The 10,170-nt window shown below is 42.4% G+C and overlaps 1 protein-coding gene across 1 annotated transcript; it reads right to left on the reverse strand.

Annotated features, from left to right (window-relative positions):
* Positions 1 to 4,115: 4,115 nt before the first annotated feature.
* Positions 4,116 to 9,523, reverse strand: RRAD (RRAD, Ras related glycolysis inhibitor and calcium channel regulator). The gene is made up of 5 exons (XM_050922847.1): positions 9,437 to 9,523; positions 8,920 to 9,289; positions 7,449 to 7,522; positions 6,504 to 6,708; positions 4,116 to 4,971 (listed from the first exon to the last, which is right to left on the reverse strand). The coding sequence occupies exons 2-5, from the start codon at positions 9,275 to 9,277 to the stop codon at positions 4,694 to 4,696; spliced, it is 915 nt and encodes a 304-aa protein (XP_050778804.1). The 5' UTR covers positions 9,278 to 9,289; positions 9,437 to 9,523; the 3' UTR covers positions 4,116 to 4,693.
* Positions 9,524 to 10,170: the final 647 nt, after the last annotated feature.

The following is a 10,170-nucleotide window of genomic DNA, read 5'->3' on the forward strand; positions in this document are numbered from 1 at the left end:
CTTTAAATGTTTTTTCCATCTGTTTTTTGTCTGTGGTGGTAATCCACTGGGGAGAAGAGTGACAGTTTTCAGGATAGGTGGTTATTAGGGCATGAAAGTTGTGGGAAGATAAGAAGTCCATAGCTGTGCCTCCTAGAGCGGAGTGCTAGAACTTTGTGTAGGCTCCTAAACTGAATCAGCTGTTCCCCCTTTGATTTTTAAATAGTATTTCAGTATAACTTTATTTAAGGATAAATATTAGATCCCTCTTCCTGTCCTTCGAGGTGCAAACTGTCATTGAGTGGGGAGGCAGTTCAAACCAGTCAAACTCTTTAATTTTTTAAACTGGAAACTTGTTTTAAATGTTCAAAAATTTCAATACTGACAAGGTACAGTTATTTTTATTTAAAAAAGAAACAAAACTGTCCTAGGAATGATAGACAATAACAAATAAAATAATAGACAATGTTAATTAGACAACACCTTTGTTTAGGGATAGCGATGCAGTGAGATCTTTGAGATGTACAAAGTAACCATACATAACAGTACATCATTTTTTTAAATAGAATTGGCCTTTGAACTTTACTTAACTTCAGCGTAATATTATTATCCTAACTTCACTGAAACCCTGGTGAGCATTCCTTTGGGTTCTTAATCCTTAGTTCGCTGTTCATTCTTTTTCACTTAAGAATTAACATAACAAGGGCTTAAATTCAGCCAGAGCTGCCAAAGATCAGAGCTCTGGTAAATGTTTTTAAACCTGTGGGGCTAAAGCCCCAAGCCCTGGCATGCCTCCTCCCTCACAGGGCTAAAGCCCTGAGATCTCCCCAGTGTGCGGCTGAAGCCAAGAGCCCCAGATGGGGAGAGGGAGCATGGGGAGCTGTGGGAAATATTTTTGAGAATTTAAGCCCTGATCATAACCATGTTCTACCACTTCTTTATGGTGATGATGGGATGACTTTAGTAATACTTTTTTCTGAGAAAATATTCCTGAGTGAAACTATTATTTGGTAATGCTACAATTTACCCAAGAAATGGGAATTTAGGGAATAATAAAGCATCCAGGGATTTGACTCTTTCTATTGTAAATATTTTTGGCACAGGAAAGAAATTATACTTGTTTAGCATCTTTCCTATTGTAAAGCTATAGTGGTAGTTTAATAATAAATTGAGGAGACTTCACTTTGTTTACAAGTTAGCTGGATCAGATGTAGGTTGGATATTAGACTATTTCCTTCCACCGTAGAACATAGGTGCTGGAACTAGGAGTCTGCCACACCCCTTGGCTTGAAGTGCTTTCCCTCATACGCAGGTTCACAGTTCTGGTTCAATGGCTCTTAGCACCCCAACTATACAAATTGTTCCAGCACCCATGCCATAGAAAATGCTGATAAATCCACTGTGATCAATTGTAATTATGCCAACAACACAAAAGCCACCATTGAATAATAAGAAGCTCTCTAGTTAGCAGTTCGCAAAAAGGCAGAGGAGTAAAGCTTGTGGAGTCTGAATTACCTTCCTATCCTAAAGCTTGTTCCTCAAAGTCGGGGTGATGTACCATGACAGAGCAGTACAGGGAAGCCCATGCTGTGTCTGTTCTGGAAGTAACCAGAAGACTTTGCTCCCTGCAGATCTCTTTCTGGTAACTTTCATAAGTACTAGATACACACACACCAACAATAACATTCTGAGCTGACTTTCCAATTGCAGATCTCAAAGTGCCAAAAATTAGAGATGATACTGATACTCAAAGATGTGGGTGGAATTTTCCAAGGCATTTAATAGAATTGGGAACCCAATTCTCATTGACATTCAGTGAGTTGGGCACTTTACTCCTGTAGGTGCGATTGACAGTTCCACCTAATAACATGAGGAACTTCATGTTGTATTTCATTGATCCCAGAAGTATTGTCCCTAGAAAACAGCAATTCTTCTGTTACAGGAAAATGAATTGGGATTAAATTACTATTAATTATCCTATTCTGGTAGCACCTAAGGCATCTAGTCATGAATTGGGATGCATTGTGTGAAACCCTGTACAAACATAAGACAATGAGTATTTAGAATAAGCATCTTTGTACATATTTCAACAAGGGAGATGATTAGATTGGTCGTGGTCTCTTTAGACCAACTCAGTTTGTTTCATACAGTTCCACCATGTGACAATGCTTTCTCTATAAACAATTAAATACTTTGCATTTTATAAAATCTCTGCCAGGGTGTTCATAAATATGTCAGGTTAAAGACTTGTCCAAAATCCATTCATGTGAATTAATGAATACAGAAAAATGTCTGATTTACAATGCACAGTATTCATGAGCACAACTATTAACCTTGACCTTGAGGAGGCTTTGCTGCCACATTCATGTTATAGCATGAAGGGACACAATAATAATACATTGTACCTTATGAGACCCTGAATTTTAAACAGTGAGCTTGCAGCACATTCTTTATATTTGTTAAAAATGGAATTCAGAGCCCACATTCAGTGAAGCAGCTGTATCTAGTGTGTCCTACAAACACAGGATAAATCTTCCAGGCTATCAACCCTCCAATGGTCATTCTGAAAGCACAATGTGACTAAAAGAGCAAAGCTTCATAAAACATTTGTAGTTTTGGCATGGAATGCAAGAGGAACATGCAGGTGCATGTGACTTGGGATGTTTTGCAGCAGAGTTAATACTCTAGTGTAAATAGATGCAGCTGTTTTGCCACAGCTGATCAGGGTTAGATGAGAGAGGCCATAGTTTAGTGAGGTGAAGAATACTGCATTCAGTTGAAGTTTCAGGGAGAAAGAGAGTTAGGGAAATGCATGGAATCACCGGTGTTGGACTTTAATCAAAACACCCAGGTTAACACCTCTTATGAAGATTGTCATGGGCTCTTTACAAGCATTTGATGCTTGGTTTTGTGTGACCCAGGATTCAGTGTGCCTGGCACCATTCTAGAGCCTTGATTGACTACAAAAAAATGCCATCTGCAAAAGCACCAATTCCTCTTCCTGCAGTACTTAGCTTTTCCTTGGAGGGCTCTTGTATTGACCTACCCCAACCACGCTTAGCTTATGAGCACCAAGATCCAGCAGTAAGGTGGAATGGATATACACTAGTTATTCTGTGCATGGAAGAAGTAAAAAAAGCCACCTATACAAAAACTTGTGCATGGAAGTTTGAAGCTCTCTTTTGAGAATATCATGCTATATAGGAGGTGATGGAAGTAGGAGAGAACAGGAAGAGTTTTTTGGTCAGAGAGCTGGCCTTATGAGTTTATATAAGAGAATAAGCTCTATGTCTGGAAATTAAAACTGATGCAACAGGTGACTTAAGACAACAACTAGACAAGTCAGTCAGAAATATTGGTAAGGAAGCAAAACACTAACAGTAAGTGGAAACAGCACTCTGGGCCAGAATGTTGTCACTCATATTAGCCACAATGCTTCCAAGCTGAGGCTTTTATCAGAGTGTCTCAGAATTCCCTGATCTGCCTCTTCTGCAACAGGACAGTTCCCAGTGGGGGTGGAAAATGAAAGTCATTTGCTCTTTAAACACCATGTAAGGCCATAAAGCACCTTAGGAGTAGCACAGCATGAAGTTCAATATATCATCTATTTCAGAGACTTGCATCTGGCTAAAGCTTTTGCCACAGCAGGCTTATTCCTGCTCCTGTTGAAGCCCATGGGAGTTTGACAGCTGAATGCCTGTTCCATCACCTGTTTACTGACATGAGTAGTCTTAGTGAAATAAATGGGTCTACTTATGTAGAATGGATCTCTGTAAAAGAATCAATCCATTATACGTATTGATATCAAACACTCTTGATTCAAGATGAATTACATCCATTTTTAAAACCCAGAATCTTATCTGGTGTACATCTGCATGGATCTATTTGAGTTTATTTATACCAGCTGAGAAAGTTCCTGACTAACTGGACACTTATTCCATTTTAGTTTAATACACTTCCTTATTCTGGAATAAGATTGTCTGCTCAGGAATGAGAGTCCATGTGTAGACAAGCCCTAATTAGGCTCTGTTCTTGGTAGATTTTTTGGTACAGTAAACACTAGCAGAAAAATACTGTTGTCTCACTTTGTGCTTGCTATGAGAAAAAACACAGCCTAATAGTATAACAGGAAATAACTTTATTATAAAATCTGCATGTAAACAAGTAACAAATTGAGTAACAGTTAATGGAAGTGCAAATTAACTTCATAAAATGTTTTATTCTGTATCTAACTATATATATTTTGCTAACTCCCATTCTAATGCTGTTTGAACTGCCCCCCCCCCCATTTAAAATTTATCATTGCTTATTTTATACTAAAAAGTGTACGAGCCTGCGTACAAATGTTTTCAAGTTTTGCTTTGCAAAGGAGACAAGTTTATGGTGATATTTCACTTCCTATCATCCTTTATCTTTGCATCTCTGGTATCCACAGGACAGGAGGACATGCAACAAATGTACACAGTGAAAACGAGGGCATATGAAGCCACTTGTTTAAAATTAGTTCATTTACTTGCACACTGATGCTTAAACCATTTACCACTGAAGTGCCCATGGTAATACAACTTCCAGGTCTTGCTTATGAACCATAAGGCATTAAGGAGTCTCCCAAATAAGTCATTCGTTTTTATCACCATGTAGGTTTGTCAACACTTTTCATAAGTCAAATGCTTGTTCATAACCTATGGGCAACATCTGGCCTTGCTGAAAGATTCTAAAGCACAGATAAATCATGGCAAGACTTTGACTTTGCCTTGAAAGCCATCTTCTTATTGTTCTTTGCCACAATTCTCCCAAGGAATCGCTTTGCCTTTTTGCTTATGCTTTCTCTTCTTTTTGTGTTGGCCATTCTCCTGGCATTGTCTTCCTTACTGTCTTTGCGAAGTCTGATTTGTCGAACGATACCTTCAAACAGGTCCTTCACATTATGATGAAGAGCAGCTGATGTCTCAATGAATTTGCAGTCGAACACCACAGCGCAGGCCCGTCCCTCTGAAAAGGGAGAAAAAGAGGCAAGTGAATGACAGTAGAATTAGATTTTTCCCTTCAAGTGCACTGGCATCCAAAGCTGCCATGTGACTTAGGTGTGTGGGTTGTTGTTTAATTAGGGGAATATGGCCTTTATACCACTAATGTACTTTGATGCATGTTGAGATGAATATTTCCAATCACAGAACTGAAAGGGACCTCAAGAAGTCATCTAGTCCATTCCCCTGCATGGGCTGGATCCTCAGAGGCTGTCCCCTGTCTTTTCAAGATAAACATGCTAGAGTTGGAAGTCTCAATTCCACCAATTTGATGGAACATAAGGCAACAGACAGTCCCTCAGACTGGCCCACTATTCAGTTTAAACAAAGTGTTCAAACATGCTTGTAGAAGAGGGCAGCCAGCAAAAGGCACAGAGAGCAGGTATCACCATTTCTTTCACATGAAAGCTCTGGTGCAGTTGTACTGCCACATTCTGCAAAAGCTGTAATCAGTGAATTGTCTAAGATAGTTCCAAATAAAGCATGTTACAGCCAGGAAGGCCAAATCACCAGACCCATAGCTGGAGGTCAGGAAGGCATAGGTCATTTTGATGTAGTGAGGTCTGCATCCACAGTAAGAGGTTGCAACTCTAGTATTTCAGAGATAAAAGCTACTTTTCACCACTGCTGAAGCATGAATTTCCATGTTCAGCCTGTGGTAAAACAATGACCCTGAAGCTGTAAATTTAATTAACTTGAGCAGAGTTAACCACACCAATAAATAGGATCACCACTGGGGCAATAAAGACCTTCTGGGCACAGCACCAGCCCACAAGCAGGCTATTGCTCCATGTTGCCTGGGCTGAGCTCCCTATGCAGGCTAGTGGGCAGGGAATGACAACACTATGACAGAATGACCAGACTGAAAGAGCTAGTATCTCATCAGGGTACTGATGGCATCTTGTAACATTCCATCTAGTGAATATAAAAACGAATTTTTAAAAAATGGATTCAGTGCTGTTGATAGATGCTTGGTTGACAGTCTTGGACATTGACACACACAAAAGTGTCAGCCTGGACTCAAGCAGGGCAAGCGTCCCCACATTGCCCTGCCAATATATCTCCATCCCATCATGAGATCACTTTATAGGAGAAAGGATTGTTCAGTCTATATTGTCTTGCCCTCAGCAGGAGCTGCCAGTTGTGAGTTTTGTACCTCTGTGCATTAGGAACAGGACTGAGACATCAACTCATTTAATAAGTGTCCTTGGGCAGCCAGAAGACGGCTAATGACCATCACTATTGACCTTGAGATGCATGCAGTAGTACCCTGAAGCTTCAGCTCTAAGCCACAACTTTACTACTGCAGCTTCAGGGCCCTATACCAAGGATAGTCACAAATCAACCAGCTTTGCTTCTCTATGCTCCAAACTTTTAAAACATGGAATGTTTATGAACCAGACTTCAAATCATGTCCCTTTCTGCAGTAGAAAGGGATTCTCTACAGCCTTGGTTATTAACTTTGACTTGAATTCACAATTCAGTAGCATCTCTTACCATCTACTGAGACTTCTCTGGATCGGACAAGGTCACTTTTATTCCCTACGAGAATGATGGGAATATCTTCTGTTTGTCTTGCTCTTCTTAGCTGAATTCTCAGTTCTGAGGCCTTTTCAAAACTAACTTTGTCTGTCACTGAGTACACAATAATATAGGCATCCCCCATTTTCATACAATGATTCTGAAGCCACTGACTGTCATCCTAGAAGGAAAAAAGAGAATGGAACCATTTATTGCATTGAAAATACATAACTAAATGTTCCTGATTCTAAAAAGTGAATGATTTTGGAAACCCTGCTACAGCTAGCTTTCTTAATGTAATAAAAGAATGGCAAGTCAGTATTAAAAATTTCACTAAATCATTCTTGGGAGGGAAAAATCCCAGTTCTGGATTTTTCCTTTATTAATGAAAGCTTTTCTATTTCCACAAATTGCACCAAGGCCTGGGATAGGCAAGACTGCAACCCCCTTACTCTGACTGATAAGCAGCTACTTACAGGACTGCCTCATTGGCTTGACTGAGTCTGCTTGTTCGGGTAACTCCCCAGCAGCAGGAGTAAGGGGTTCAGTCTGGCCCTAAACATGGTCTGAAATAACCTAGCTACTAAAAAATTACATGAGTGAATACAGAACAAAGAATCTCAGTATTATTTTCTATTAGGCTGTTACTTAACAAGTAGCCATACACAATCATCTTATTGTGAAAGTATCAGGGGGTAGCCGTATTAGTCTGCATCCACAAAAACATGGAGTCTGGTGGCCTCTTAAAGGCTAAGAGATATATTTGGGCATAAGCTTTCATGAGTAAAAAACCTCACTTCAGATGCATGGCGTGCATGTGAAGTAGTAAGGGTTTTTTTTAACCCATGAAAGCTTATTCTGAAACTATGCCTAGGCTGTGCAATTAACAAATGACCCATAAATAAAATGAACTATTCATACCTGCTCCCATATGTCAAACACTATGAGAGAAGCTTCTTCTCCATCGACTATAATCGATCTGTTATACGTATTCCCTATAGAGAGAAAGTTATATCATTTGACTTCATTGACTGCAAAAATCTTGGCAATAAGGACACTTGACAACACCTGATTGACTAAGGTAGAGTGGTTACCACAGTTATTGCTTCCAAACCTGTTCATACCTAATCTACTATTTATAGATATTTTCATTATGGTGACAGAGGCGGTTGCATGGTATGTGCAATATATAAAAATTAATACTGTGTCTAGCAAATTTTGACTTTAACAATTTTTTTTAAATGCTTCGATGTTCAAGTACTGAGCTAAGCCAAGAAAAGTAAGTAAAAATCAGAGTAAAGGCCATCACTCCATCCTTCACTCACCATGTTATACCTCAGTATTGTAGCATATATTTAAAAATCTTTACTGAGTCAATGAGAATGCCTTGAGTAAGGACTTCAGGATTGTACCCCAGGGTACAGAATATTGTGCACTGAAGTCTCACCCCAGAGACTCCTGCAGTTCATTCGCAATACATAAGCACAACTATACAGAGTGATTAAAAACTTAGCTCTGCACTTTCCTGCCGTTGGGGTTAATGAAAACCCTCATTATTTTAGGGAGGGGTTTTTTGGTTTTGTTTTTTTAAGCATAATGTCTGGCTTTTTTTGGAGTAATGTTTAAAAGTGCCTCAATTTACTTACTCATGAACAAAACTGAGAACTTTGCTTCAGGGCAGTTCTAGTCAATTGACTGCCATCTACATAGTCATCAATAAGACAAATTTGGAAAACATACTATATGTAAAATGGGGATAATGATACAGCTCTCCTTTGTAAAGATCTGATAACTCACTGTAACAGCTGCATGTTATTAGTTACATGAACCTTTAAACCATCTAATGGGACTGTATAAAAAATAATTTGTTCTGTAGCCAAACTTTAAGTGTTAATCTCTTAATCATAAAAAGCCTTTGTTTATTCTATAGAATAATGCCCTGAAACCAAGCCTTTCCTTACTAAGAGCAGCACATAAGGGGGATCCCAAATCAGCTACATTTACACTATTAATGTATTGATGTGACTGAGTTAATCATCAACTATAGTCACTTAATATGCATTCATACAGTAATATGAATATGCAAGCTTATTGGTGTGTGAATACATTCATTTTGTTGAACCACAAGTTGTGTTATATCTCCTACTTGTCTATGTATATCTGTGAGCACACGGAGTTTATGGACACACTGGATGTCCAGCTCCAGAAGATGTCTGTAAATTCCTCCCACTAGAGCTGCGGTTCGAGGCCAGGCACTGTTAAAGTGGGCGGCTCTGAAGCCAAATCAAGCCCGAGGCTCGCTGCCTGTTTGGGCAGGGAGAGGAGAGTTGCTAGCGCCAGGGCGCTAGGGCTGTGGACTGTGCCGCTTTCGCAGTCCACTGCCCCCGCTCACCTGCCTCCTCCGCATCGGAGCAGTCCTCCACCCCTCCGAAGATCCTGGCCAGGCTGGTCTTGCCCACGCCGTGCTCGCCCAGCAGGATCACCTTGTAGAGGTTGCTGTCGGAGTCGCTGCCCGAGGAGATGACCGAGTCGGAGGAGTCGGACGCCCAGCTCTCCCGGTCAGGGTTGTAGGAGGTGCAGCGGACCAGCGGGGAGAACTCGCCCAGCAGGGCGCCCGGCGGGACGGACGCCTGCAGCTCCCGGTCATCCACGGGCATGCTCCGCCGGTGCAGGTGCTGGTGGGCGGCGAAGGGCGTGCTGCAGCGCCGCTTCTCCAGGTAGCGCAGCTTGTCCCCGCGGTTCAGAGTCATGGGGGCGCCTAGCTGCGGGGAGAGCGACCGGGCGGCGTCAGGCTCCGCATCTCCCCCCCTGCCCCGCGTCCTGCCAGGCACCGGGGCGCCCTCGGGGGGGACCCCGGCAGCTCTCCCCACCCCTCCCCAAAGACCTGGGTCCGTTCCCGGCCCGCTTACCTGGGACGGGGCCAGGAGGGAGACGGGATTCCCCGGCGGTGCCTGGTGTCTGTCACCGCGCTCAGCCAGCTGCCTGCTCCAGTCACCGCTCCTGGCAGCCCGCGCCGCCTCGCTCCTATTTATGCCGCGGCCAGCCCGGCCCTCCCCGGCGTGACGTGCCGCTGAGGCAGCGCTCGGGCCCGCCCCCAGCGCCCGCGCCCTGGGAGCTCGGGGGTTCCGCGCGGCTGTACACACCGGGGTGTAAGGGGGAAGCCCGGGCTGCGGCCTCTCCTCGGTTAGTTAATGCGCGTCCAGTGCCTGGAAGCCGGGCAGGCAGGATGGACGTGCTGAGTACTAATAATGGTTCCTGTAAACCAGCGGTCTGAGGTATCTGGCTCATCACTGCGGTGTCTGCGTGCCCTTAGCCCTAGTTACAAATACAGAAATAAACGTGGGCAACTTCTGTTTAACTGTTAGCAGTGCAGTAGCCTTGAGAAGGCTGCAGTGCTAGGCGCTGGACAATGGTAAAGTAAGAGACCGACCTTGTCTCTAGGGGATTGCAGTTCTAATTTCAGTAAAACTGTACGTGACCGTATTCGTATTTATTTACGATCTTTTTTTTTTTGTGCATGAATTTATTAGAGGTGAAATGTGCCAAACTCACATTCTAGAGAGGAGGATGCTCAGTTTTACTAGATTCTAGAGCAGAGGCACTGTAGTAACAGTGCAAACCTCCAACTCTGCCCTGTAAATGT

The sequence above is a fragment of the Gopherus flavomarginatus genome, chromosome 14, assembly GCF_025201925.1.
Source record: "Gopherus flavomarginatus isolate rGopFla2 chromosome 14, rGopFla2.mat.asm, whole genome shotgun sequence".
Classification (NCBI taxonomy): Eukaryota; Metazoa; Chordata; order Testudines; family Testudinidae; genus Gopherus; species Gopherus flavomarginatus.

Coding starts and splice junctions, on each gene's coding strand:
- RRAD (XM_050922847.1), bottom strand. CDS start 9,277: ATGACTCTGAACCGCGGGGACAAGCTGCGCTACCTGGAGAAGCGGCGC. Junction 7,523..8,919: donor CTCCGATGCGGAGGAGGCAG/GTGAGCGGGGGC, acceptor TTCTCTCTATAG/GGAATACGTATAACAGATCG. Junction 4,972..6,503: donor CAGAGAAGTCTCAGTAGATG/GTAAGAGATGCT, acceptor CTCCCTTTTCAG/AGGGACGGGCCTGCGCTGTG.